Source organism: Gamsiella multidivaricata (assembly GCF_025024155.1).
Source record: "Gamsiella multidivaricata strain RSA 2152 chromosome Unknown BC939scaffold_2, whole genome shotgun sequence".
In the NCBI taxonomy this organism is placed as follows: domain Eukaryota; kingdom Fungi; phylum Mortierellomycota; class Mortierellomycetes; order Mortierellales; family Mortierellaceae; genus Gamsiella; species Gamsiella multidivaricata.
Window position 1 is genome coordinate 215,698 of NW_026251710.1, and position 27,825 is coordinate 243,522.

General features: G+C 48.1%; 10 protein-coding genes across 10 annotated transcripts; 3 read left to right on the forward strand and 7 right to left on the reverse strand.

The window, feature by feature from the left end:
• Positions 1 to 1,007: 1,007 nt before the first annotated feature.
• Positions 1,008 to 3,796, reverse strand: BC939DRAFT_99168 (uncharacterized protein). Its single transcript, XM_051562041.1, has 8 exons — positions 3,478 to 3,796; positions 3,176 to 3,308; positions 2,676 to 3,034; positions 2,473 to 2,587; positions 2,231 to 2,352; positions 1,905 to 2,149; positions 1,413 to 1,821; positions 1,008 to 1,287 (listed from the first exon to the last, which is right to left on the reverse strand). Exons 1-8 carry the CDS (start codon positions 3,514 to 3,516, stop codon positions 1,066 to 1,068), a joined length of 1,644 nt encoding a protein of 547 aa, XP_051417381.1. The 5' UTR covers positions 3,517 to 3,796; the 3' UTR covers positions 1,008 to 1,065.
• Positions 3,797 to 3,935: 139 nt separating this feature from the next.
• On the reverse strand, positions 3,936 to 5,358 carry BC939DRAFT_99121 (P-loop containing nucleoside triphosphate hydrolase protein). Its single transcript, XM_051562040.1, has 5 exons — positions 5,320 to 5,358; positions 5,074 to 5,228; positions 4,740 to 4,940; positions 4,440 to 4,640; positions 3,936 to 4,345 (listed from the first exon to the last, which is right to left on the reverse strand). The coding sequence occupies exons 2-5, from the start codon at positions 5,174 to 5,176 to the stop codon at positions 4,152 to 4,154; spliced, it is 699 nt and encodes a 232-aa protein (XP_051417382.1). The 5' UTR covers positions 5,177 to 5,228; positions 5,320 to 5,358; the 3' UTR covers positions 3,936 to 4,151.
• Positions 5,026 to 6,047, reverse strand: BC939DRAFT_99307 (uncharacterized protein). The gene is made up of 4 exons (XM_051562043.1): positions 5,853 to 6,047; positions 5,622 to 5,765; positions 5,320 to 5,507; positions 5,026 to 5,228 (listed from the first exon to the last, which is right to left on the reverse strand). Coding segments are annotated over exons 1-4 (387 nt in total). The 5' UTR covers positions 5,907 to 6,047; the 3' UTR covers positions 5,026 to 5,227.
• Positions 6,048 to 7,185: 1,138 nt separating this feature from the next.
• Positions 7,186 to 7,560, forward strand: BC939DRAFT_434979 (uncharacterized protein; the record flags this gene model as incomplete). The annotated part of the gene is made up of 1 exon (XM_051553423.1): positions 7,186 to 7,560. A coding segment is annotated over exon 1 (273 nt), but the record flags the coding sequence as incomplete, so codon positions are not given.
• Positions 7,561 to 7,685: 125 nt separating this feature from the next.
• Positions 7,686 to 10,876, reverse strand: BC939DRAFT_99321 (ras association (RalGDS/AF-6) domain-containing protein). The gene is made up of 10 exons (XM_051562044.1): positions 10,585 to 10,876; positions 10,258 to 10,419; positions 10,133 to 10,149; positions 9,973 to 10,033; positions 9,681 to 9,778; positions 9,323 to 9,544; positions 8,958 to 9,177; positions 8,506 to 8,850; positions 7,975 to 8,405; positions 7,686 to 7,850 (listed from the first exon to the last, which is right to left on the reverse strand). The coding sequence occupies exons 1-10, from the start codon at positions 10,670 to 10,672 to the stop codon at positions 7,752 to 7,754; spliced, it is 1,743 nt and encodes a 580-aa protein (XP_051417385.1). The 5' UTR covers positions 10,673 to 10,876; the 3' UTR covers positions 7,686 to 7,751.
• Positions 10,877 to 11,695: 819 nt separating this feature from the next.
• Positions 11,696 to 15,464, reverse strand: BC939DRAFT_434985 (uncharacterized protein). The gene is made up of 5 exons (XM_051553424.1): positions 14,766 to 15,464; positions 13,588 to 13,708; positions 12,868 to 13,433; positions 12,286 to 12,725; positions 11,696 to 12,120 (listed from the first exon to the last, which is right to left on the reverse strand). The coding sequence occupies exons 1-5, from the start codon at positions 15,181 to 15,183 to the stop codon at positions 11,995 to 11,997; spliced, it is 1,671 nt and encodes a 556-aa protein (XP_051417386.1). The 5' UTR covers positions 15,184 to 15,464; the 3' UTR covers positions 11,696 to 11,994.
• A 1,143-nt stretch (positions 15,465 to 16,607) lies between these two features.
• On the reverse strand, positions 16,608 to 18,390 carry BC939DRAFT_99397 (uncharacterized protein). Its single transcript, XM_051562045.1, has 3 exons — positions 18,261 to 18,390; positions 17,969 to 18,098; positions 16,608 to 17,846 (listed from the first exon to the last, which is right to left on the reverse strand). Exons 2-3 carry the CDS (start codon positions 18,068 to 18,070, stop codon positions 16,854 to 16,856), a joined length of 1,095 nt encoding a protein of 364 aa, XP_051417387.1. The 5' UTR covers positions 18,071 to 18,098; positions 18,261 to 18,390; the 3' UTR covers positions 16,608 to 16,853.
• Positions 18,391 to 19,469: 1,079 nt separating this feature from the next.
• BC939DRAFT_99408 (uncharacterized protein) lies at positions 19,470 to 20,443 on the forward strand. The gene has a single exon (XM_051562046.1). It carries the CDS (start codon positions 19,687 to 19,689, stop codon positions 20,188 to 20,190), a length of 504 nt encoding a protein of 167 aa, XP_051417388.1. The 5' UTR covers positions 19,470 to 19,686; the 3' UTR covers positions 20,191 to 20,443.
• Positions 20,444 to 22,438: 1,995 nt separating this feature from the next.
• Positions 22,439 to 22,843, reverse strand: BC939DRAFT_434991 (uncharacterized protein). Its single transcript, XM_051553425.1, has 2 exons — positions 22,731 to 22,843; positions 22,439 to 22,638 (listed from the first exon to the last, which is right to left on the reverse strand). The coding sequence occupies exons 1-2, from the start codon at positions 22,744 to 22,746 to the stop codon at positions 22,469 to 22,471; spliced, it is 186 nt and encodes a 61-aa protein (XP_051417389.1). The 5' UTR covers positions 22,747 to 22,843; the 3' UTR covers positions 22,439 to 22,468.
• Positions 22,844 to 26,101: 3,258 nt separating this feature from the next.
• Positions 26,102 to 27,478, forward strand: BC939DRAFT_472496 (uncharacterized protein; the record flags this gene model as incomplete). Its single annotated transcript, XM_051558281.1, has 4 exons — positions 26,102 to 26,280; positions 26,378 to 26,737; positions 26,836 to 27,101; positions 27,189 to 27,478. 4 exons carry the CDS (start codon positions 26,102 to 26,104, stop codon positions 27,476 to 27,478), a joined length of 1,095 nt encoding a protein of 364 aa, XP_051417390.1.
• Positions 27,479 to 27,825: the final 347 nt, after the last annotated feature.

Sequence of the window (27,825 nt, forward strand, 5' to 3'; positions counted from 1 at the left end):
AACGCTTAAGCGTGGGAAGACTCATCTCCTGGGAGGGCAACGATGATGGTGTTTATGTGGTATCGCTTCTGTGTCCTGACGTGACTCTTACCTCAAGCAAAGATGGATCCAAATGCCATTGCGGACCATGAACATTGAAGTACCAGGTGCCGATGCCGAGACAGAGGCTTTTGTTGTCGCCCGGGATGTCAACGGGTCATCCATTTCATGCGTCCAGCCTGAGACTCGACTTATTTGCAAGTAGACTAGCGGTCGGTGAAAAGTTATTGTTGATAAGACTTAAATCTTTCCAGACCGTGCAAGCTGTAGAAAGAGTTTGGATTGAGGCCAACGTTAGGAGTTCCTTCATAGCCGGTATTCTCAGGTTAAGATGGAACGGTTCTTGGAACTCTCCCAGTTTGTATAATTGATAGCCGTCGAGCTGTCTATTACAGGGGCAAGGCATGTAGGATAGGCGGTTTGTGGGTCAGCGCAAATTCCAAAAAAAAAAAAAAAAAAAAAAAAAAAAAAAAAAAAAAAGATCTCCTATGGCTGTCGACCTAGTCTATGTGCGTCTGGGCGAAGCGAGCCGTTAGCTCCCAGAGAAATGTCCTCTTCTGGTCGTTGTCTTCGTCATCTTTACTATACTTTTCCTCGGGAGTCTACCCATAGCGACGATTGACCTTGAAGTCAACCCGAGTGAGGTATGCAAATCGATCGACGATTTGCAGGTATTGAGCAATGTCCTGGTACGTAAATGTCAATGCTCCGCGCTTGCTTCCGCCGTTCGCAGCAGAGAACTCGTGTAACATCCCTCTCCAGTATCGCTTGTAGTAGGTATATGTTATAGTATAACAGCCAAGAGATCCGGCTACGGTGCACTCGGGATCCCTTGAACATTTCTCGAATATAGCTTAGTAACACTCAACCAGTAGTTGCCTGGCCCTCCCATGAAACTTAAACGTGAGCAGGAGAATGAAGAAAGCAACGAAGAAAGGTAGATGATGCCAGATGTTGGAAGCGATGCTACAGTCGTTAGAGTGGTTTCCAGAAGAACATACAATGAACCGTCTTTATTTGTAGGCATCAATTGAACCCGTTGACCTCCATTGGTAAATTATGCACAATAGGCGAAAGCGTCTTCCAAGTATCCGTCAAGCTCTGACTAGTCTTGATCTGCTCTCGTACGTAATTCTGATACATGGTTGCAACCATTGCTTGGTTCTTGTGAAAATATGTAATCTCCATCCAGAGTGTGTGTTGAATCAATATTGCCCTCTGCCTCTGTAACTCGAGTTCCGTCTGATCCTAGTACCCAAGTAAAAACAAATGCAAAAACCAGGATTAGTGGTGCTGGAGCGGAATATCCGTGTGCAGAGCAAAACCACTTCGTTGATTCGCCGGGTTCTTACCGCCCTGATGCTTGCACTTACTCTCTCGATCTTGTCCTCAAAGGCACCCGGATCCGTGGATCCCTCAACTTCGCCTCCTCCTCCTGCTGCTGCTGCTGCTGCTGCTGCTGCTGCTGTTGCGGCCGAGGCTGCGGATGCCTGCAGCGTCTTCAATTTGCTCTCATTCGTCGCAATTTGCCTCTGCAGTTTTTCAATAACGCCGGCTCCCCGTGAGCGCTCACACCTTTGCAACAGTTTCATTAACGAGAACAACAAGTCTCGGTGGCGCTTCAGATCCTCGACTATCCCTCGCTGGGCCGCTTTGGCCTGCTCCTCCAAGATGTGGGAGGCCTGATTCACGTGCGATCCGATCTTGTTGTATCCCTGACTTAACTCTTGGCAATTGTAGCATTCTTCAACATGGCAGTGCCCTTCACAGTCTGACAGTGCGCTGTAGATCGAGATAAGGTAAATTAGCGACTTCGACGCCAAATATAATGGAACGAAAAAAGAAGCATATGCCAAATCTCGTACTTGAGTGCAAGACTGAACCGCGTGTAATCTGCTGCTGTCGCCTCTGTCCGCTTCTGAACCCGATCCATGATATGTACCATGCTACGATAATACTCCACCGATGCAGGGGTCCGCCGCTTGATGCCCTCCAGCTGTAGCTCTAGATTAGGCGGTATGTGACTCTGAAGGCTCTCTGGGATCGGCAACTGAGTCGTGAATTCATCTTCTGTCGAGATCACTACATTTTTTCTCCACAGCGCCAATTCCTATGTGTATGGAATACTGGTCAGTTCAAGTATACAGTTGGACACATAGCACACTCTGGGCCTTACACTACGGATACATACTACGGGCTCAGTCAGGAACGATAGTACAAGTGGATCATTCCTTAGTACAGGGTGTCTCATCAGTGCATTCATAAATCTCGTCAAACCACGAAGACGCCTCTCCAAAAAAACTTCATCCGCAGCTATTGGCAAAAAAAAAAAAAGAGAGAGAGAGAGAGAGAGAGAGAAAGACAGGTGGTTAGAAAGGCAGCAGGTTGCCGTCTTATTCGCCCGCACAACATGCACTGGGTGTATCTGTGTACCTCCTAGTCGCTTGGGTGGCAGATTCGGCAAAATCCTAAAAGGAAACCGTTTCCCCAGAATCTCGAGTAACCACCAAAAGTCGCTGTATCGTCTAATGACCGTCGTTTGACGATTCTAGATGGATACCATAAAAGCATTCGTCAGCTCTCTGTCTTGCATATAAACCATTTTCACACCTGCCATTACTCTTTTTTTCTCTTACCTTGGATTCAACGATGTAATTCGTATGTTTGAACAAAAAGATCCCCTCCTTCTCGGGCGCGAACGCGATCCGGATAGTATCCAAATTCAGAAACCATTGATGCATTTCCTTTTGAACCGCCTCTGGATCATTCACTGCGGGCGACTCTGTCGAGAAGATTGGTGGCGCCGCAAGATCCGATGGTGGTGGCGGGTACCCGTTGCCTTTGTAGGTCGAATTCCTCCATGGATCGGACATGTTGCTTCCGACATTCACTGGATGGTGTTTTGGTATTGTCGAGGTTGAATAAACCCTGGCGTTATCGTTCGCACTTCCAAAGTCGATGTTCTCCAATCCTGGGAGGTGAGGAATCGGCAAATCTGTATTTGAATGCATTACATGTTATCAAGGTTCAGAGTACGTCATGCATTGGTCAGCTGGCGTTCGTTGTTCAAATGAAAAATGTATGCAGGAAAGAAGGAGCGACGAACAATAAATCAATATGGATATGGTCCGGTTACCTTCACGATGAACTTTTAGGTTCTCGATGCTTACATCCATGTTCTTCTGTGCCATAGCTACCAGCGCCAAAGCAACGCTGCATTCCCCTTTGGTGATCCTTGACCGTGTTGGGGCGACCACGATGTTCATAATCTGCGGATGAAAAGTCGGACGTGCCCACGCGGTACATTAGGGGAAAAATTATCAGCACATGCTTAAAAAAAAAAGGAGGCGGGAAGGCGTGAACAACGGCCTCCCTCGACTCTGGGTTCCATGGGTCGTTAAGCTGCAGGCAAATTTATGAACGAAACTATTAACGTACCCTGTCAATCGTGCCAGGAGGCAATCCACTGACAGCCATGAGTTTGTTGACAGCTAGCACGGTCACTTTCCCGCCCGAGGGTTGGGCCAAGTCGAATGCGGTCGTATAAATGGCTGGGAGGGGGATTCCTGCTACGAGATACAGGTTCAATTGAAGATATCGCGCATTAATGCTGAGGACCACAGCAATCCCATGATAATATTTTTGGTGCCTGAAGAATCAATCGCCGTACACAGGATGGCACTAAGGTCAACTGGGCTCAACCCTCCTGCAGTCGCAGTCCAGGGGTCGTGGGCCTCGGGGTCGAAGGTCGAAGCAGAAAAGGACGCTGTCATGGCATCATTGTTATCTCCGAGAGCGGTCATAGTGGAGTTGACAGAAGTCTCCTTAGTGCAAATGGTGGTGTTGGTGATGGTAATGGAATGAGCGAGTGAATGAAACACAATGAACCAATGGAGCAACCTGCTTTATGCGACGAGCTCCTCACGTGGAAGGTGTTTAAGCTCGCCGATCTTTTTTTTTTTTTTTTTTTGGAGAAGCGCGTCGATCGCTTTGATTCCTTGGTGAAGTAGAGGCTTGCTCCCAATAGTATGCACTACCATGGACACCTTCTGCGGCGATTTTTTGGGGCCCAACAGCATAGCTTCGACATCAATCAACAATGTTGTTGGTCACTATCCAATGTCCCGACTCAGCTGGATCGATCGTCTAGACAACGAGTTGTATCCTTTTACTGAGCTGAAATCGCAACAACTATTCGTTATTACTGGCTCCTCTCCATCCGCGTTGACTATACCGTCAACAGCAACTACTTCTCCATTCGCTATGTTATCCGCAGCGACTGATTCTTCCTCGTTGAGATCCTCGGCTATGAAAGTAGGCACGTCAAGTGGTTACCATCCAATGAATTGAAGTCTTACAACTTTGCATCAGAAAAAAAAAAGAGATAGAGTATATCTTACCGATTATGGTGTGCAATTCGGTCAGTCCTAGCAACTCAGGAATAGTGTGCATAGTCTCTCCGTTGATAATGTCCACATAGTCCAGAACAAGACAGTCCTCCTTGCCAGGATAGATCCGCAATCCACGACCCAACATTTGTTCAATAAAAACACGAGACTTGGTGGGTCTCGCCATGACGATCGAGTCGATTCGAGGGATATCTAGGATTGCACCCCATTATTATTAGTCCAGCATGGATATCCGCAATTGAAAAGTAGTAGTGGCATGTATCCTGATGAAGACGGTCTTGATAGTCATACCCACGCCCTCCGTCAAGATACCACAGTTGATGAGGATCGGAAACTTGCCCTCTCGAAAGTCGTCTAAGATCTCCACTCGTTTAGTATAAGGCGTCTCACTGGTAACCGATCGAGCATTATATGCGCGTCTTCTGAAGGCGTCAGTTAGAGAATCCACATGCTTGATATCGGTAGCAAACACAACTGTCGACTTTCGATGTGCTGATTCATTTGATGAAAAAAAAAAGAGTCGGATTCAACGCACAGAAAATACTTCAGTCAAGAAGCAAATGCTGGTAACCTTTTTTTTTTTTTTTTTTTTTTTTTTTTTTGAAGAGAATGATGGCTTTCTTACCGCAATACTTCTTATAACCATTAATAACGGCATCGTTACGACAAGACGTGTTGGCCCTTTTTCTAAGGTACGTTGCTGAAAAATCATCGTTCCTTGTCTTCATCCATCCCAGATCGAGCCTCGTTCTAATTGACTCAACGAGAGGACGACACAATCTATTTACGAATAGTTTTTTTGAGGGTGAAGGCTGTAGTCTCTGACTTATATAACCTGCTGCATCATGTCTCCGAACATCTGAACACTTACCATTTCTCGTCAATCATCTCCTGGAAGCTCTTATGGTATGAAGTGATATCAAACACAGCTTTGAGAGCCTTGCGGTCGTGGCGTCTTGCTGTGGCAGTGAATCCAATTAACGGTATTGGTGAATTTGGCACATGCGCCTTAAAGTACTCGAAGATCCTCACGTACGAGTCCGAAACGGCATGATGAGCCTATCATTCAGAGCGTTAAAGGGTGAGGAATTCATATTTGGTACCGCTTTACAAAGACAAAGATGGGTGATGATCTATTCTTCTTGAGGACATTGGACTCGGACTGTATCCTACCTCGTCTATGATAATGCATTTAAATTCCTCAGGGTTGTACTTGTGCAGTCGCGACGTTCCGGGCCGTTCCAATGTCGGCACACTTGCGACAATCACGTCGGCGCTCATATCTGCATGGCGATTCCCTTGCTCTAACGATATAGACTACATAGACTCACTGCAACAATGAGCAACGTAAACTTATCAGTCCATAGCCTTGATGTCTGCAGATGCGAGATGGCAACGCTTTACCAGCTCTGATCCATTGCTGATGATGTGATTATATGGCTGTTCGAGCAGCTCCATGTAATGAGCCAGTATGAGGATTTTAGCGGCAGTAGGGCTTCTCGAGGGAATGCGAGTTATTAATTGCGAAAAGGTGATCTATGTAGAAAAAGTACGATAAAAAGCTAGACATTAGCAGTTTCTTAATGGTAAAGCGAGCCTTTATAATGACCATAAAGCCTCCCAGTCTTTTATCGAACATAACATACTGTCTTGCCGCTCCCGACAGGAAGAGAGACAAGGAGTCTCATATAACCCTGCTCAATCAAAAAAAGGGTTTTCTGGATGCACTCTTCTTGATATGGTCGAAGTTGGATTGGGGTCGAAGTCATAGGACCTGATTTCTGGGCGGGCACTACTTTGACCTTGATTGCCCGTTTGGGCTTCTGAGGCGATGGGGCTCCGTGTACTGTTTTACCTTGGGATGTTGATTTGGCGAAGCCTTTTTTCGCTTCGCTTGGTGCCACTGACCACGGCTGCTGAAACTTATTGTGATGTTGGTGTTGATGATGTTGTTGGTGCTGATGGTGCTGCTACTGATAGTTGTGCCGTCGGCTGTTGTTTTGGTAGTAGTGCTGTCGGTTGTTGTTATACTGCTGTTGATAGTCTTGTTGCAGCTGCTGCGGCTGCTGGTAGTGCTGTTGGCTGCTGTTTTGGTGGTAGTGGTGGTGATGGTGCCTGCGCTCGTGGTGCTGCCGGTTGTTGTTGTGCTGCTGCTGCTGCTGCTGCTGATTGTGATGTTCTTGCTGCTGCTGCTGCTGCCGGTAGCGGTCTCTTCAGTCTCTCCAAGTCTTGCTTTTCTTCATGCTCTCCCATTTTGAGCTTAACTCTGCTGTGCTCGAGTCACGATGAGGCAGAGATACATTCTTGCTGGTAGAAAAGCCGTTAGAGCTTGTTTTTGACAGGAGCCCCGCTCGCAGACTGAGCTGAGTGCTTCTCGGACGAGTGAAGCTGCACAAATGGGCCGTTCTGTCCCTTGATAGCCGTGGAAGTTGTAACATGGAACAGTATCGGTGGGTCAGAAATCAGAAATAAATTTTTGATTTCTGACCTGATGGTTCAGCCACACGTATCTCACCAAAAAAACACTTGACACAGTACTAGAGTCCTCGACAATAAGTAACGCGCCACATATTTTTTAAAATAAAAATTTCAATTCATCAGAGAGGTGACCCGTCTAAAAGGCATGCCATCCCGTATTTTCAAGCAATACCATTTCTCCACTCAATTGTGAGGGTTACACATGCATGCCGAGGGCGCAACGGAAGCCACGGGCACATTGCAAGAAGAGCATCATCATCAACAGACTCACTGCGACTATCTACTCAATGGAGAGCCCGTTCATTACACCTGGTGCTATGCCTACTGGCGTTGGTACTGACACTGACCAAGACACCAGCCCTGTGGAGTCCCCAACTGACTTCCTGTCCGTGCCAGGTGACGACCCTTTTCAATATCTCAGTGATGTCGCGTCTCCTTCAAGTGATATTGAGTCCCCTCCAAGCGGAGCTGTTGCCGCAAACAGCCCGCCCAACAGCTTGCCACTTCGAGTTATAGCTGCATCTCCCGACAGGTACCTGCACCTTCGCCTCAATGGAACTCCTACTCGCTCGCTACGACGTCGCGAAGAGCGACCTCTACTAGGGACAGTGAGTAGTCTCATACCTCCATATCTCATACGTCCCAATACGGAAATCATTCAATCAATTTGAAAAAATATATGGCGCGTTACTTATTGTCGAGGACTCTACCATTGAAATTCCACGCATTTAGACCATAGACAATCTGCCCTTTATATATCTCAAAATCTTAAATTCAGGCACAAATATTGGCCTTTCAAAAAATGAAAAATGCATTTTATTTTTTTCATTGCTGCAGGTCCAGATTGACGAACCAACTTGGCACCCATCCACGCTGGCCCTCGCATGTCGCCAGAAGCCAATGCTGATGGCGCCGAAAGATTTTCTATCGACCAGAGGAAAAAAAAAAGTACACTCATTGGATTAGAACTTGCTGCCATTGCACCCCTGGACCCAACACCTCAAGCACACCTTGCCAGCCATTTCCATAGTACATCGTTACAACTTACCAGTTTATCTCCAGTCTTGATGCTAAGTTCATTAGGTCCGGTCTTCGCGAAATCAAAGATCGCAACGCCCTCGGCCGAAAAGATTCCATCCTCAGAATTGTTCTCCGACAAGATGCTCGCTGGGATCCAGCCGATCTCATCGTCTCGCTGCACAATCCACCATCCGTGTCCTTTGCTCTTGATCTTGAACACATCCCCGACCTTCACGTTCAACTCGTCGTCCCTCTTGGCCTCCCATTCGTACAACGCCACTGCGGTTCCTGAAGCCTCCACTGTTTCCTGCACATAGTTCTCGGGCTTCGGTCCAACAATCGCAGGCGTCGTAGCCGAGGAGGTCTCGAGCCTCGAGTTTATGCTGCTGCCCATCGTCGAAGATGCCGTTGTCGGTGTTGTTGCTGGTCCCAGTGTTGTAGGCGTAGCAGCAGTAGAAGCTGTGATCACAATTAACAAAAAGAAACAAGAGTTAGCCCTGTCATATTGACATCAACATTAAACAATGAACATTCCCCATTTTAAAAAAAATGTCCATACCGCTGCCTCCGGTCTTGCTAGAGGTCCTCATTGAAGCCGTTGTCCCTGATCGTGCAAGAGATGCCCCTCCACTGCCATTGAGATGACTGCCCAAACTATTTGATCCAACAAAGGGTCCCGTGGAAGATCCGTTTCCGCCTGCCATGGCCTCAGGTGGCATGGGAAGTTCCTTGTTCATCAGATCCGAGCTCTTTCGTGGCGGGAAGGAACTGGGCGGCGAGGCCGTATAGACAGCAGGCGACTTCATCTGTTTGATGTGCTTCAACATAAACACCGGATTCTCCTTGTTTTCCTTCAACTGCTTCATCATCAGCAGCGGCTTATCATTATATGTCAGAATGCGCTCTATGAAGAAAAAAAAATAGAATAAATAATAATAAAGAATTCATTATTAGCGGGCGTGAGGATTCCAGTGGGATATGAAGAAACATCCGATCATTACGATCACGTACCAGTGTTGCCATAACAGATGAACAGTGCATACTGCCGCCAATCATCGTTAATCTTGTATTTTTTCAGGGCAGCAGGCAAGACCTTATAGCATGGATCGTCCTGAGAAATCCTGAAGCTTCTGAATGCATCCACAGGGTCGCGCACCGTCGACGGCTTCTGTCCATAGACCTTGATAGCGCCAGCGCTATCGACACCAGGGGAACTGGCCGCTTTTCCGTCCTATTGGTGCATGAAAATAAAAATTGGCTCTCGTTTAGTATACATATATGCGATATGAAACCATTGCGGACACGCTCTCTTTCCCCCCTTGACAACTGAAATAAACATGGGTTACATCATTTGGATCCGCGTTGGCGCCCCGTACACGAGTATCCGCGGGTGAGTGTGGCGAACTGGGTACTGAGTGGAATCCGGAATCTGTTGAGTATCCAGGCGACCGTACAGAGTTCATCATATGGGACGAATGGATAGGTGACTGGGGTGTGAGTGCTGAGTTGAGTGTGTGTGTCGATTGTGAGGCCGAAAGCATTGAGGACGACTGGCCGTTCATAGGTTTTGGGTATCCTGGGCTGGGCTCCGGCAGAGGCTACAAAGTGAAGGAAGGGTTAATCATGGTCAATGCCGCGAACAAAAAAAAAAAAAAAAAGAAAAAGAAAGTGTTTCTCAAAGAATGCAAGAACCCTAATCATCGAAAAGAAAAACACGAGTGCTGGTGTGCTTACTTTTTGGTCCTTCTGCATAATCCAGAGTTCATCTTTCACCTTGGTCAGGTCCTTAGACATTCGCTCGACTTCCCGCACGAGATGTTGAATTGTATTATCTATCCAAGCAATAGTCGATCATAGGACGTTCGCGTTAATGTCCGCGGAAATAACTGCTTGGCTGTAACAGCGTCCCCCCCCCTCCCTCCCTTTGCAACAGCCCATTTCACTCCAACTCGCCCATTGGCGCTCTTTTGGTTGTTTTGTCCCGGCTCCAAATAAAACGTTCCTGGGTAAGGCGAGGGGTATGTACCTTTTTCGTGCATGGCCTGTTCGACGGACTTTAGACTTGCTGCCGCCTGATAGTTGTATTCCTGAGAAAAAAAAGAAAAAGAAAAAAAATAAACATGTTAGCCAGGACCCTTGTGTTGAGGACAAAGGCGAAGCAGTGCCAGTGCATCGGTCAAGCTTACGTTCTCAAAGGCGACACCTGATGCAAGACAAAGAACGAGGAAAGGATACACAAGAAAGCCCGGGTTAGTCGCCATAACAAAAACTCTTCACCTCTGTTTCCGTGCTGAATCCCTGTATTCCTTACTTGGAGGAACATAGTCTCCTGTTTCGAGCGAGATTCCGTACGAGACCTTTAACTGGTAGATGGCTTTGAGGATGACCAGACGTTTGCCGACTTCCCATATGGACAAGTCCTTAAGTGCTGCATGATCCAAATGAATCAGCAAGTCTCCAGATATGCCGTTGTCTAGCCGGAGGGGGTTTTCAAGAGGACCGTGTTAGAAGGTCTTGATGCAAGAAAGATGTGGTTGACTAGAGCATTTGCCATTGCGCTTGACTATCAACCCGACAGTTCTTCTGGTCTAAGCAGAAAAAAAAAGGACTGAGAACAGGCAGAGAGGGGCAAGGCTACCTTTTATCTGTTTTTCATAGTTGGGGAATCCGATCGAGCACATCCATTGATGTACCCTGTTGGGGTCCCATTGGGTGATACTCTCCATGGCGGCAAGAACCTTCCTGGCGGGTTTTGCTAGTCCAGTTGGTGAAGGCCGTTCTGAAAGAAAACAAAAAAAATAAAATTCCTGGTTGCTGGTGTAGTCGCTATTTGTTGCTGTTGATGCTGGGTAGGTTTTCTCGGAGTGGCTCCTGGCTCAATTGATATGGTATGGTATGGTATGGTATGGTATGGTATATAGTCTGTCGCAAGAGGCGAATGCGAGCTGCACAGAGAGAGAGAGAAAAACAAGAAGGAAAGGTAGGAAGGAACAAAGAGAGGAAGGGGGACAAAAGAGCGACCCGATGGATGGACCGCTGTCGACGCGAATACAGACGGAGACGGGGTCAAGGGGAGAAACGAAAGTGCGGTGCTGTGTAAGAGCGGATAGGATACGATGGGATATGCGATGGGAGCTAGGGGGCCGGATATAGAACGGGATATACAGAGTGGATCGTGATGGGGATGATGCCGATGAAGAAAGAGAAAGAGAGAGAACGAGAGAGAAGGAGATGAGATGGGACGAGATGGGATGAAGAAAGGGATGGGAAGAGGGGGGGAGGGGATGATGGATGGTAAGAGCGGATGGATAAAAAGAGAGGGAGAAAGAAAAGAAGGTGTGAGGACAAGAAGGAGTGTGAAAAAACAAGGTTGTCTCTCGCTTCTCTCGCTTCTCTCTCTCTCGCTCGCTCGCTCTCTCTCTCTCTTTCTCGCAAACCGTCTTTCCGGCAACCCAACGCGTCCTCCCCACCTCCGCTCCTGCCCCCCCCCCCCCTGCCCCTCCTGCCCATGCTCCTCCCTCTCTCCTTCGTCACCGCCACCCTCCTCCTGCTGGGCGTTTGTTGCTGTCGACTCCTGCCCCTATGCTTCACGCCAAAACACTTCATCTTTTCTCCTTCTCGCACATCTGGGCTCTGCATGTCTTGTGCTGCCAACATGCACACACAACCCGGTTCGCTGCAATTTCGATGCAAGATAAAACTCTCTCTCTCCTCCCCTTGCCTTGCCTTCGCCACATACAGATACAGTGCACGCACAGCAAAACAGCAAAACAGCAAAACCACTAACTGACCTACGCAAGATAGACTACAAATCTATCGTCATTACCATGTCAACGAAAAATGCTGCCGCTGTTGTCGGCTGAAGTTTTATTTAAATGAGCGATGAGCGATGAACGATGAATGATGAACGATAGACGATAGACAATAGACAATAGACAATAAACGATGAAGAAGGACAGAAAAAAAAAGTTTACTATGTACAAAACGGTGCGGATGCAAAGAGAGATGGGCGGATAGATGGACGGGATGTGAAGAATCCAAAGACCAATCAGAAGCCCGGCCCCGTCGACTCGTCCGAAGCGGGGTCTTCGCCAATCGCACGGACCGCCATTTCGTAAAACAAGTCGCCGCACTCTCCGTGCTCGCGCTCAGCCCACCACAACGATCGCACAATCTAAAGAGAGAAAAAAATCACACACCATGTTAGTTGGCAAAAAAAGAACGTGTACCATGGAATGATAAAATAAACCCCCCTCTTCTCTCACTGAGGAAACAGAGCAAACATGTAGACATACTATGAACACATAAAACTTAAAGAGAACCCCCTCCCTTTCTTTACCTTGGGAACGGTCGGATGGTCTGCATGGATGGACTCCATAGAAAGCGACCTCCATCGGCTCACATGCGCATCAAGCTCCTCGGGCTCCTCACAGATCACATCTCCATGTCCATATCCATGTCCCTCCTCCTGCTGCTTCTCCAACGGGCACACATCGGTCATGAGAGGCAATGACGACGATCCAGACCGAGCCGTCACCTTTGGTCGACCCTGTACCACATAGGTCGCCACCAACGACATCCAGATCGCCTTCAACAGTTGCTCCTTCTCCTGCTCCGATGGCAGTATCTTGACCAGGAAACGGGCCGCATGGGTCGCAAGCAGGATATTGGCGAGGCACTTGTCCAATTGCTGCTCGTCTCCAAACCGATTCGTCGCTGTGAAGAGCAATAAGCTGGTCGTTCGAGAGAGATCCAAGAGTGCCTCTGACACTGAATGGACTAGAAAACACAAAAAGAGAAGCGCATAGTGATTTCTTGTTTAGCAACGACACGTTCGCTCACCTTTCATTCAGTTGCTCGCCCTCTCTGTGTCACCGACGCAGTTATACACAAAAAAAAAAACGAAAAGGACTGAACATACCTTGACTTGTCCACATGCCCAGATAACTCTTTAGAAGACTCACACGGGAACTCATGACGACATTCAGCTTGGCCTGGAAACCAGCATCGAACATGCCATCCAATCGTTTGTCGTTCCTGATCATATTCAAGATAGCGACTGTGGGGGATGCCTTCTGAACTGCACTTGAGCCTGTCTTTGAGGACGGTGTCGATCCCCAGGATGAGGATGCTGATGAAGGAATGAAGCATGTGGTTGCAGGCTGATACGAGACACATGCGTAGGCGAGTCCCTCTGCTGTGGCCAAACGCGATCCAAACTCAACTCCATAGCCAAGATGGATCAGTGGTCCTGTAGAGGCACACAGACCAGGGATTAGTGGCGTCAGGTAATCTGAAACCATCCTGGCCATGGACTCTTCCATGGGTGAGGGCGAAGACACTGACCACGAAGTTGTCAATGGCTGTAGTGCTGCTCCTGCTGTTGACGGCGATGTTGATGAAGATGTTGAGGTTTGTTTCAACAATGCCGCCTCTTCCAGCTGTTGCAGCTCATGATCAAAGAAGTCAAGGTAGTCGTGATAGTAGCTGGACAGTAGCAAAACAAAAGCACAGCACGGTGTTAGTTTTTTTTTCTTTTTTTCTTTTCTTTGCTTGTTTCTCTTTTTCTTTCCTAAAGTCTCAGCTCATTCTTCACTGAAAATAATACAAATGAATCATCAGGGTTCAATCCTATCCTTACCTCTTGTGACCAAGCCAGTCGCGCCAGTTGCGGGTGGTGATGGTGATGGTTGGTGCGGGAGGGATGCGCTCCTTGTCCTGTCTGAAGCGCTTGTAGGTCTGGTGCAGGTCCTTGGGTGTTCCTATTGAATGTATCCAGATACTCGTTAGCGCGATGTCATGATGCTCAACAGATCCTGTATTTCTGTATAAAAATAAAAAGAAGATTGTACACTTATGCAAGGGGGGGAGGGAGGGGGGTATTGGCGAGCCATGAAATAAACAGATGATATGCAGGGCCAGACGGGTTCATTTTAGCCGCAATTAGACAGACACATATATTGAAAGCGATCCCCCCCCCCCGAAGCGACCAGGATCTGGGGAACCATTTCCCTCGCCCGCGCCTTTCAAGCCATTTGAGATTGGATGGACGAGGTCATTGGACGGGTTTGACTCTCCGGATTGATTACCCAGGAACCCAACCATCCATCATCCCACATGTGCACGAAAACATAGACTCCACGTGTATTGCTACCACGTTCTTTTTTTTTTTTTTTTCCACGAACATTATTATCAGCATCATTATTATCTCAAGCGTACAAGGAAGGCAAAAAAAAAATCAAGGGTTCTCGCAGTGCATGGTGAGGGGAACCCAGGAAAAAATGTCTCAAAACTCAAAATACAAAATCCGCGCTATCTCCTCTATCATCACTGTTGTTCCTGTCCCTTTTCAAGAGAAAAGGAACCAATGCCGTGCCGTGCCTTGCAATGTCCCTGCACCCTTATGCTTTGCCCTGTGCTCGCCCAATGGGTCGTTAATCATAATAATAATAGTAATAATAATGATAATGATAATAATAATGATGATGATGCATATGTAGAGCAACCACGCCAGAAAAAGAGAGGTACGCCTTTGCGGTACGCAAACACACACACACGCACGACACCACACGATGATGAGTGAATGAATGAATGAATGATACTACGGCAACAAAAGCGACTCTGCATGAGTGAATCTCCATCTCTCCGTGCCCAGAGCTCCCTATTCTTCAACAGACATGTGTACCGCTTGGTGCTACGAGGAAGCTTCTTTGTTGTTGTTGTTGTTGTTTCTTTTCCTGCGAGTCGGGTGATAATACCGTAGTCCATGGACTGCAAAAATAAAATAAAAATAAAAAAAAGCTTCTCGATTGCGCTTACCTCCGAGGGCGTATTTCGTGAGGACATCCTGGACCATGGCTCCACCGGCGAGGTAGCCGGAGAGATCGGTGTGGTAGATATGATACTGTGCTTGGATGATGGAGAGGGCCATGTCCCTGGCTGTGATCTCGTCCGTGAGCTGGACCTGACGCGAGGAATGAGAGTGGACATGGTAGTGGGTTGGTCGCTTGCATTCCGTTGACTTGCTGTTGGCGGCAGTAGGGTCATCGCCTCGGCTGAGTGCGTCTGGAAGGGAGGTGTGAGAAATGGATGAGGCGTGATTAGACCCGATGGAGACAGCGGTGGCGGCGATGGCAGTAGTAGAAGAAGGAGAAGAAGGAGAAGAGGAGGCAGCACTGGTGGCGGTGGTGCCGAGGGTGGGGTGGAAGACCCGTGGGGCGGATGGGATGGATATCATTCTTTCTTGTCTCGGTGTGTGCGGGGAGTGCGGGGAGTGCGTTGAGAGAAGAAAGCGGGTTAGCTCAGGGTCTTGGTGCTTATGTTGCTGCTGATGTCTGGAAGTGACTGTGGGCGAAGGGGGGGAGGGAGGGAGGGAGTGACTGAGTGAGTGAGACGGCAGGGTGTGCTATTTTATGCTGCGATAGTCTATGCTATGGTGCGGTATGATATCGAGATGATACGGGTGGCACGAGTGAGACGAGACAGAAGAGACAGAAGAGACAGAAGAGAGAGAGACAGAGAACGAAGGAAGAGAAGGCGGCAGAATGCCCGTGTGGGTGTAACTGCCCTTGGGGACGGATGGGAGGGCTGCTTCCAAAAATGGAACAACCACTGAGAGCCGAGTGCTGATTGGGACAAAGCGCTGTCGAGTGGGGCAAACATGCCTCCTGCTAGTCTGCCTGCGTTGCAACATACTTTTACTGCGTCCACTTGCTAGTTTTACTCTACTGCTTACACCACCGCTAAAAAAAAATGAAAAATAAAAAACGTGCGTCCACGAGTGGATGAGCACATCCTTTTCTTCCCCTCTCCTGTCTCCGCCTTTTCTTCCTCCCTTTCGCTCTGCGCTCTAAAACAAATAAAGCAGGCATTCGCATACATCCTCACTGGAGTTGAGCTGCTGTGGTGCATGGGCTACAGCGCATTTGGACGCGCTTCCCTTGCTAGCATTAATACACAGGTGCCGGTGATCCAACCACTCCTGTCTTTTTTTTAAAAGACTGGCATGGAGGGGACGGAAACCAGAAATAGTCCAACACCCTACGTCCTCAATGGGCCAATGGGCGAAAGGAAGGAGGAGGACACCGTTGGTCGTGTGTGTCCTCATCCATTTATATTTTCGTCCCGTCTATCAGAAACACCTTTCAGTCCGAGGAGCGCATGTCGTATGTCGCATGTCGCGCATAGTGCCCCATGGTCCCAGAAAGCAGAAAGATCTTATCTATCTTCTTTTTTGTCTGATGCGCATGAAACGGCTTACGATATTCCAAATACGACACCGCAACAATTCCAATCCGGTCTTGTAATCTCGATACATATTTTTAGTCTCCACTTGCGGGCACACTGCATTCAAACCATATCCTGGCACTCGCCCTCTCCCTCTCACCCACACTCACACACCCTCTCTTTTTCTTAGCAATGGTATCCCTCTGCAAAGAGGAATCGTCTATAGCGTCGCCCAAGTGAAACTGAAAGCCTGTGAACACTGACGACTGACACATAATTTCATAGTCTTTTTTATACAGTCTTCGTATATCAAAATCATCCCAATTATTGCTATCGAACAATACAGCCAACCGTGTCTGCGCCTCGACAGTCGCGTCCTTGTCGCGTTTTTTTACTCAAGAAAACCATATTGCATGCTGAAACCCTTCGAGTCAACGGCCTTCGTCCAATGCTTCACTTTTTCTTTTTACTTATATTTAATTTTGTAATGCCAATGTAGTGATATTTTGCTCGTATGGTTAATATTGGTACATGATCAAACTAATGAGGGCAAGAAAGAAAAGAAAGAACAATATTCAACTGCCCACAAGGCATCGATAAAGAGATATATGGAATCACCCCAACAGAAAAAAAAACCTGCTAGCAACGGGAAAAAAAAAAAAGAACCAGGGAGCAAACAGATTAAGGTCCGGGCTGCGCGCCCTGATAGCTGCCTCCAGACGGCATACTCATGGCATTGGGCGAAACTCCTCTTTCCATCGTCGGGTTCTGATCCATCATCATAGTCATCATGGTCGCCTGCCAATGAGGGTCCATTGACTGCTGGTATGTTTGCTGGGTTACCTGTGCTTGCTGTGGGAACTGATGTGGATATTGTTGCTGCAACGGTCCCTGTTCCTGTTGGTACAGCAAATATTGCATATACTGGTTCCATGTTTCCATCTGTTGTTGCTGTAGCGGTAGCTTGCCTGCCTCAGTGGAAATGCCCTGAGTATACATAGGTTGGGGTTCGCCCATCTGCGAATCAGTTGAAGCCAAGAATGTCTGATGGACGCCTGCATACATCGACTGCGACTGCATAGGCAGCACAACGTGCTGCGGCTCTGCTGAGACCTGCGATCCAGCTTGAAGTCCAAATGCCTGCTGCTGTTTCTGAGTTTCTGCCATAAGGCTTTGATCGGACGATACCCAGGGCATCCATGGTGAAGGTGACAGAGACTCGCTTGCGATAGTAGGCGACCGCTCCATCGAAGTAGGCGAAAGCGACGGCACACTTGTAGTACCGTTTGCACCCATGAACTGGAGCCGCATTCTGGACCCATCCTGCTCAGATACGCCACCGAAAGCTGGATCGTTTCGCGCAAGCAACGTGTCACCGAGTTTGGCAGTAAAACTGGTGAAGCTGGACATAATATCATGGTCCGAGAGGCCGAATGTCGATGCTTGATCCCCAAACAGATTGCTATCCATTGATGTCATGCCCATGATACTATCCTGAAGACCATCAGGAAGCTCCATTGGTTCGTCGACCATCATTCTAGGCTCGTCTGTCATCTGTGACTGGAGCCATGATTGGGTCTGCATGTTGGAGTCATTGGTCTGAAAAGTTGTCTGTGGCGCGCCTTCGCTCTCGGATGGTGCACTCATAGCTCGACTGGGCGCATTTTCACGGCGCTACAAAGAAAGAAGGATTTGAGTTTGTTGAGTCCAATGCCGATTACGCCTTACGATTGATCCATGCTTTAAGACTGTGCCACTCCCAAATGCTCTTTCATGCAATAGATATATAGACATACCGAGTTTCTCAGCGTTCCTATTGAAACCAACAGAAAAGACATATCAAGACAAGAAAGCAGAAGATAATGATGTGAGTTACTGTAGAAGTGCTGCGCACACATACATTAACAAGCTATTGTTAACATTGGACTGAGATATGGATACGGAGAAGAAGAAAAAAAGAGAGATGTAATGTCATGTATCCATCATTGTGTGTGTTTTGTTAATGAGAGAGAGACTGGACGCTTACGCCCTGTCCTTTCATTGAATAAAGAAAGAAACGGTCATATGCGCTGTGCTCGTCCACTTTACCTTCGACTACACTCTCACGTCGCTGAATCACCTTATGCTGCAAGGCCTCGGCGGTGGCGAGCTTTCCCTCTTCAATTGATCGGCGGATCTTGCCAGCACGGATCTGGAACATCTCTTCAAGGACAGCCCTGGCCTCCTCCTTCGTTTCCGGAGGCTTCTCACATGAGGTCGCAATGAAGGTGTGCAGTGCCTGTCGCACAGGGAGTGCTCCAGACGCCACCAAACCTTTCCATTCTTGTGGTGACAAGGGCGTCTGTACCCGCATCTGGGGCTGAAACAGCGGCTGGGTATGTGCACGTGTATGGGACGGATGTCCACCACCGACCGCCGAGCCAATAGTCTTGGCTGCTGGCCCTGCTGTCAAAAGATTGAGGGTATGAATGCTGGCCCTTCGCTGCTGCAGAGTAGGGGTCGCATTTGGAAAAGCGGCTGCGGCGGAGGGAACACGGGGATGGGCATTTTGCGTTCTTTGATACTCCATCTGCTGTTGCTGTTGCTGCTGTCTCTCAAAGTGCTGTTGCTGCTGCTGTAACTGTTGGTGTTGAAAGGAGATATTCAAGTGCGGGTGAAGACGAGTATGGACTGAATCAGACCGCGAGGATGACGAAGATTCTGGAGGATTCGGTGGCAAAGGAGGGCCCGAGGTGATTCCCTGGGTGAGATGTGATTCGGCATGGGGATGAAGAGAGGCCATATCCTGGAGAGGAGAGAAGGAAGTCCGGATGGCGAGGAAGAGGCAAGGAGAGGAAGAAGAATGAAGTTTGGATGGAGAGAAAGAAGCGTGGATGAAGTAAAAGATATGAAGAGGAAGTGGAGAGGATAGATGAGGGAGGGAGGAAGGAAGGAGGGAAGAAGGAGGGAGGAAGGAGGGAGGAGGAAAGAGGGAAGAAAGAGCGACTGAAGAGAATATAAAAGGGAGGGGAATGAGAAAACGAAGAAAAGAGAAAGAAGGAAAGAACGAGAGAGAAGGAAGAGAGAAGGAAGAGAGAAGGAAGGAAGGAAGGAAGAGAAGGAAGAAAATAGGCACGGATAGCGGATCGTCGTCATTTTTAATTGCATACACACACACACGCACATACACTCACACTCTCTCTCCCTCTCCCTCTCTCTCTCTCTTGCATTGGACACAATGGAGGGGGGGGGGGGGGGGGGGGGGAGAGAACATCATTCCATCCTACTGCAGCTCATACAAAAATCCCTCCTGCTGTCGTTGGACCACCTCTTTTTCTTTATTGCCTCTTCTAGCCCTTCTGTAGCGGACCTCGATTCGACACCGATCACACTCTACAGCGCCCTTCTCTACTTCTTTTGACTTCTTGGCGGCACATGCAGTGCAATCAGCCCTCGTAAAAAAATGTTTCAGACCCCATGAAAACCCCTCCCGGCCCCCCTCTCACAAGCCCCATTGCTCCAGGACGGACACCAAATGGCCCCAATGGAACTATCCGACACAGAAGACGACAGGCGATCAGTTTGCAGATTCCAGAGAGCCCTCCCTCTTCTAAACTATGTTTGTTCCAAACCCGCCTCAGCGCAATCGACCCTCTCCCTCCCTCTCTCTCCCTCTCTCTCCCTCTCTCTCCCTCTCTCTCTCTCTCCCTTTTTCCCTGCTGCTAATGTGGCATGCACATTGACGCAGGTCCGTCTTCCTTTGTTATTTGTGTCGCACGGAAGATTCCCGCTCACACGCGACGCCACTCTTCGCGCGGTCGACCCAACGGATAAGGGAATGAGCGCATTGTCAGCCTTAGCCCAGCCCAGCCCAGCCCAGCCCAACCGTTCAAAAAAAAGCAGAGGTCCGAAATTTCATTTCTCCTGGATCCCAAGCACGCTTGTCCAAACGTCGTTAGTCTCCCCTTCTATCGTCCACCCGTCCTGCCATGCTGGGTTAGACGCCCGTGCCAGATCTTCCCGCTCTGGCCATTCGTAACTTTAACTGGCAAGCGAGTACGACCACTACGAATCCACGCCAATCCCCATCTGTGTCTTTTCAACGCCCGGTCAAACAGTGGCTGCCTTCCGTCAGCATCGCTTTCCCACCTACCAATCGTCAGTGGAATTCTCTTGGCAACAAGAATTCTTTTTATACAACAGTTTGTCTCTCGAGCCAGTTAACTGCGAATCTATCAGACTAACTAGCAACGATCTACTGCAGTTGTCCTCTCCACCAAAGCGGAACGGATCCACAGTTCTTGGCAACAAGAATTCGATACACCCTGACTAAGAAACATCACATGCCTTTCGACTACAAACGGTCTTTTCTTTTTTTTCTTTCGTTTCTTTCTTTTCTTTCTTTCGTCTCTTTCTTTTCTTTCTTTTTCGAACAAGTATGCGCGGTCTACGTTCGATTATGAAATGACTAGCTTTATTTAAACCATGCATGAGTGGAAGCACACCGATTCGATTTTTTTTTTTTTCCCCTTCTCTCTGGGCGAAGCGGTTAAACCTCTCTCCCTCCAAAACCTAAACACACCCTATTGCAGTTTTTGCTTGCATTTCTCCCTTTTGTTCTTAGTCTTATATGCTATAATGACCTCTGAAAAAGCTCTGGAGTCACTCCGGAGCCGAAGGAAGGGGGGTTGATAATAAGAACCCACGAGGATATGTGGGGTTTATTAGTGAGGGACTCTAGGCTAGGAAACCCTATTCCTAGGGGCATAGAAAAGGGTGATTAATAATCTAATAAACGGCTTTTGCCGCACCGCTGCTGGTCACTCGCAACTCCAATCCCCTTCACAGTCTCCGTCAGCATGAATGGGTAACTCGACCCCGCCTGGGGTCGGTGACTGAGCCCTGCTCCTCCCTACCTGGCCTGTTGTGCGCGGACGTCATCTTTCAGCCGCGGAGCTCAATCATCAAAAATTTACAGTTGCCGGTGCGTTCCATTACGTTGAGCTCCACCTGCTGCAAGCAACTCTGCAGCACTCACCTGTCCGCTCGTTCCTCGATCTCTTTTACATCCAATACGTGTCGTTATCTCCTGGAGGATCCAACGAAACCACTACCACTACGTCTGTGCTCTCCAACACAGTTGCGTCCCCGGGCACGTTTGCTCATGGCAAGGATTGCTGCAAAAAGTCCTGCAAGATTCGCTTTAGTGGATGAAGCAAACCCTGCGATCCTGCCCGTTACCACTGTGCGCATGGTGTCTCGATTTTCCTGCGCTACCGCGCCAAACGCCATTCGAACACTCTGCTTTCCTGCTCCTTCCATTGAGCCATCCGAAAACATAACAACTTCATCCAATCCTTGCAGTCGGGTACGCTGTTGCTGGATGTGGCGCAACACTGCTGCTGGAATACTGACCCCGAATGTGTTTCCTATCGGATGCTGCATATCATCTGGCAGTGCTCTGTAGCGTAACGTTGGAATCGCATCCATCGGCTCTCGCGCCAGAATACGGAGCCTTGCTCAAAATGCTTCATTGTCCAATCATGGATCTCTGCCGCGTAGTCTAATCCCGAGCCCTGCATCTTTGCTTGCCTCCCTCTTCCTCATGTGCCGTTGTATTCGCCGCCTATCAGCATGTCGCCTGTCAGCTTCACGTTTGAGCCGCTGCCGGCTTGAGCTGTGATCCCGTATCTGTTGCTTCGCGTTCCTGATACTCTCCTCCAATCTTCTCCTAACCTGTGCCTGCCTCCTCTGTACTGCTTCTGTTTTCCTCCTGTGCACTTTCGTAGCTGTTTCGTTGTGTTTTCGCCATACCCTACTGTTCTCGTTGGCCTCCCACTCCTTTTCTTTCCGATACTCGTTGTGTTCGAATGCGGCTCTCATTCCATCCTCCATTTCTGCGCGTCGTGTTGAGTGGATCTCTTGGCTCTGATGTAGTCCTGCTTGTACATAATCTTCCTTTCTTCGCTCCCTGTCTGCTAATTCCTCTGCTAGTCTCTGTCTCGGCATTTCCTGCGCTACGTTCGCCTCCTTGTGCTCAGCCATCTTTATCGCCTCCGAGTTCGGTAATCACTGCAGCGACTGCAGTCTCCTCATCTTCCGTTGCTCCCTCGACCTCAGACAGCAGCCTCTCTTTTATCATAGTCTTAAATGGAAGCTACCGCAAGATGGCATCGGCATCGAAAGGATCGCGAAACACGTTCCGAAAATACTGTAACGGCCATTGGCCTTGGGCATATTCAGCTATTGAAAGTGAACGTGGGGGCTGATTGATTTTCGAGAAAACCACGCGTTGTTTATATTTTCTTTTATTTTTCTCAAGTTGTCCTGAAGACGATAAGCAACCATGCCTTCAATCTCGTGGACATTGGTGCTAATGATCGCAGTTTGACCTGCTCAACGTTATGATGGATATAATGGCCTAGATCGCTCCATGTCGCAGGCACCTTTGCATCCTCTTCTGTCTGACAAAGGATGGTTCGTGTACCTGTATTGAAGGAGCAAAATCAGATACGTTATGAGGGATTGGCATGGTTTTTTGGGCGCGCGTTTTGACTGCCTCATTTTTCCGCGACCTACATTTCTCATCGAGCATAAGCAAGAAAGATACACTGACAATGACTTGTCGCGACAGTTGTCTGAATCATGCTCCAAATATCCCTCCCAGTTATCCTCGGCATATCGGAGAAAAGAGTCCAATGTTAGATTGCGATCGAATGATGCTGACTTTAAGATATCATAAGACGAAGACCAGCAATAAAAGCAGCTATAGGCCAGAACAGATGAAGCAGGGAGATCACGACCATGCACTCCATCAACATCATCGGCCACCCACGCTCTAATGGTCAACCAAGAGGGCAAGATAGACGACTAACTAGAAATACGCATATAACTAAGATGGGATGCATCGACTACTGGCCGTATTCATATCTACCAGAATCCCTCTGCACGCACTACCTCCAACTCGACCAACCAGAACAGCGCGTAAGATCGAGTGGGAGCAGTGGGAAGCGGGAGCGTGAGTGGGAAGGAGAGTGAGAGGGAGTGGGGAGAGAGTCGAAGGATGTGTGGACGCTTGACCGTCACGGTAGTGACGTATTGGACTGTGTAGCCATTGCTGCGCCCAACAGCTGCTCACTTCAGTGCACGAAAAATCGTGTTTTTTTTTTGCGCCGACAGTTTTGCTCCCCAAATTCGAGTAACAACCAACAATATCGCGTGCGCAGAATTTTTGTTTTTGCACTCTACACGCTGATGAATGAGGTTCTGATCATTGTTATTCTCCACAGTTCTTAGTCAATCTATCACTCGACCCAATACAGAATACTCCATCATTGTGGATATGGACAGGATCCTTCTTCTTTCTTATACGCGTCCTGATTACGTCCAGCACAAGCCGCCCTGCAAGCACATGTATCTGGCACCAAGGATCTACAGAGGCATGGAGATCAACTACGGCAGGGAACCTGTGCTTCCTCAAGGACCACGAGAACCGGTCGGTACTAAAAACGGTCTCGGACCCCTTCTTGAAGACCTGCTTTCACAGCAACTCTATCTCCAATTACAAGCAATGAGAAATGAACAGCGGGAAGCGCAGAGAAGAACAAGAAAAGCTGAAAATGAAGGGGCATTTCAGGAATACGAACGCGAGCTGGAAAGACGCTTTAAAGAAACTAGATGATACCGTTCGCAATAAAAAAAAAAAAAAAAGATGTCCGCTACAGTACTTCCAAAGCGCAGTGGCAGGACTGAAGAATACAATACTAGGAATCAACGCTGTTGGGGCAGGGCGCAAGTGCAAACCGAAATTTACATCAAGATTTACATCAGGGGACCGGGATGAAACCTTAATTGTCCTCCGTAAAATTCCTGATGAAAACAGCTCATGAAATTTACATCAGGCGATGAATTTCATGTATTTTTTCATCAAGGAAAATAAATACTTGAGTCAATTTAAACACCTGACCAATATAAGGGATGCTTGTTGACTCCTCAGCGAACCTCCTTGCAAGCTCCTCATTAGCCTCTTCAGTCTCATTCATGAACCAAACAAGAGACGATCACAACAGCTATGAGGACCGCGAAAGCCTTTTAGAAGAGCGACAAGAAGAGAAGGAGGCATACTTGGTTTTTCAAGCAGAATAGGAAAAAGCAGCATGTTGGCGAGGAGAATGAGGAGGAGGGGCTGCACAGCTCTCAACCTATGCAGCAAGCACATTCCACCGAGAAGTGCGAATCGAACGAGGGATCAGTCAACGGGGATACTGACGAACCTAGTTCCTCTTTCAAGTTCAGTCGCAAGGTTCCTTTCCGTTCTTTCACATCAAGAAGCGATCAGTCAGTAGCTCTTCTGAAAGCTATGCTTCTCAAGTCACCCTTTCAATGGACGATTTTGATGGCGAAACTAGTTTTGCTGTTTTCAAATTTACATCAGGGAGGAAATAGAGTTTCACCCCTTCCTTGATGTAAATCCGTTTGCGAAAACTCTCACAATCCCAAATACGGCGCGAGGTTCTATTTCCAATGATTATACTTTTTGATCAACCATCACATCCCTCTCGTCTCTTTCGTACAATCAACCTCTCCAGCCTGCAACTTCTTGTCATTCAAGATTTCGTGGATCTTCACTATTTATTGTATCCTCAAGGGAAGTTGCCATTCTTTTTTCTTTTTTTATGATGATTCATTGAGTATCTAGAGGGGAGTCACTATTTGCATTGGAGTGTTCTACCGGCTCGGACAGGGGAACTCCACAGAGAGTGATTGCTGAATTCTGGGAAGGCTGCTATTGGAAGATGCTTCTGCAAAGTTGCGTCTTTGTCCGTCGCGAATCCCTCGTTACTGGCGAGAGGGCCGTGTTGGCACCGTTAGTATGCTAGGTAGAACACATAATCCAGCTAGGCGCCTCTAAGCCGGGGGGTCTTGTCTCTAGCATCCTTTAAAACAAGAAAGCGCAAGACTACATGGGTTACTTGCATGGGTATACCTGTCGTGTGAGCGCGAATGAGCTGTTGGCTTCCAATATTGACAGCTCAAAAAAAAAAAAAAAAAAAAAAATGCCAACATCCATCCGTTTGCTTGACTGACTCGCTCGCTGTGCTCTGTACCCGGCCTTACAGCCCATGTTCTTTTTTTTCTTTTTCTTTTTTTTTCCTCCACGATGTCGAAGTTGGTCCACCCCTTCAAGGATGTCACGGACATTCCGAACATTTTTTATTTTCTGAATACCAGCCCATACCGATATGATGCCGGCGACTACTTCAGGACCTTTTCGGACCTACACACTTCCAAAAAGATCATCCTACACGACCGTTGGAACCGCGCAATTAACATTCTCCTCTCCAGCAATGCCCCCAAGTTTCAAAATGCCGGCAGCAGGCTATTGTCGATCTGGAAGACCCCTGGGAAAGGATTGGCAGGATTCTGGGCGCAGCAGGAGCAATTGGAATCTGCACAGGACGACCTCCAGAGAACTACGACAATGGTCCGCAAGAGATCATATCGATCGGTCCGGCATCATATCTTCCAAGCATTCAGCGCCGTTGGCAACCGTAAGATATTTGGATGCGCTGCTTAGCTATATTGTGCTTCATCTTCAGTACCATTGACATAGTATTATTACTCTCTTTCTCTTTTTCTCTCTCTTTCTCTCTCTCTCTCTCTCCCTCTCTTTTTTTTTTTTTCTTTTTTTTTTTAAATAAAAAAATAAAATAGACACGATCTACGACACCAGAAGTTCGAAGAGAAGGCGCTAGCCAGCGGATCTTACGAAGAACGACGAACCAGCTGGAGAAGAGGAAGAGCGGCGGGTGGAGGATGAGGATAAAGAAGACGAGGAGGAGGATGAGGAGGAGGAATAGGGTGATGATGGCAATGAGTCAAAGGAGAATGCTTCCCAAAGCTCAGAAGGGTCGGAGTACTTGCCAGGTGGAGCAATCCCCCAGCCAGCCATGGCTCCGGGATCTGTTTACTATCTTGCTGGTAACGGCAGCACAGACTGCTCCAAGGAGCTCTGGACCCCATGGGTCAATGAAGGGGAAGACCTTGCTGGTAAGGTTTGGGCGTATCGGGAGGCAATTTGCCGCAAGGCCAAAAAACTAGAGCCGCTCTCTGGGTCCGTGGAGAAACTGTAAGTATATACATGCGAGTTCATCCAATGGTTACGGCTATTTTATGGGGTACGCGGTTCTTATTATTATTATTATTATTATTATTATTTTGGACAGGGCCATAAACCACGTCTATCTATTCGACCCGAAGGACACGTCAAGTAGCCTTTATGACGCCATTGGGGCCATACACTGGGCCGCCATCACGTCTATGTCATTGAAAAAGCTCCTACCAAAGGACGTAATCGCAGGCCTGGCATCCTATGCCATTGATTTGAGTCAAATGCGCCACTCTGATGCTCAGGACAGCGTTTTGAACTGGGTGGGGAATCGGGATGTCAAAAAGGTCTTGAACCACCTCTTGGCAGATGATTTTCTTTGGAAGAGCGCCGACTTTAATGAGCTTGGGATGGTGCAACATGTGTTCGATCCGTTCCTCAAAACGTTCACCAACATCCAGGGCGGTGTTGGACGATGGTAAGTACATGACACAATATGAAGAATGAGCAAAAAAAAAAAAAAAAAAAAAAAAGCGCTCATTGATGGTAGTATCTACGTATGTGTTTTGTCAATAGGGACAAGATGTTCCTGCCGTCACAGGAGAGGAAGAAGGACGCCCTCGCGGAGGGTAGGGGAAGACGACCTGATTTCTTCCTGCAATGCGATTTTCCGGGCCTGAAATGCTTTGTATTTGTCATGGAAGCCAAGAAGACTGGCCAGAAGATGGTCCTCCAGAATGATCTGGAGAAGGTGGCGCTCCTCCCCAAGGACGCCATCGATCACATGGCCCAGCAGCGAGTTGACGTTGCCAAGTTGAAAGTGCTTGGGACGGTGGTGATCGGTAAGTAAAGAGAGTGTGATGTCTACTGCCCAAATTGTTGTGACATTGATGATGTCTAAAACTCTTGTTACTCTTGTTTTTGTTTAGGGATGGAGGGAGTACTCTACTCCATGCAACTGGTGGCCAGAGGTATATATCTGATGAAAAACTATGCCGTGGTATATACCCCGCGGTCCCAGTTCGACCTCTGTGTGGTAGCAGGAGCCATCAATACGTTCCTGAACCTACGGGAGGAGCTGGTCACAACAATGGAGGTCTGTCGGGCGTCACGTCTGCACAAGCCCACCGACCTGATGCGGCCGAGCTTCGGAACCCCCATCAAAGTGAACCCGACAGGCATCAAGAAGGGCTTTCCCGGCTCTCCTAGCCTTCGATAAGTCGTTGTACGTACTAGAGTCCGGACACAAAGGACCAGCGATAGCAAAATCAAATGGTCAACTTTAATTTTCACCCATGCTTTTGCGCATTCTTTTTCAAATTATCTATGTACAGCACACCTAAAGAGCTATGCAGTCGCTATGGAAATCTTCATGCCTGTCGAGGAGCTCTAGGGAAACATCCTTGGTGAATGTCAGGGCGATGTATGATGGAGGGAAGGGTTGCAGCTCGTTCAATATCTGCCATTACCACCCCTGTACTTTTTCGCGAATTCTAGTCTCTGGGGCACCGTGTCGACCAGCCTTGCTAGCTGTTCTTGTGGTAAATCATTCCACTCCTCCACTAG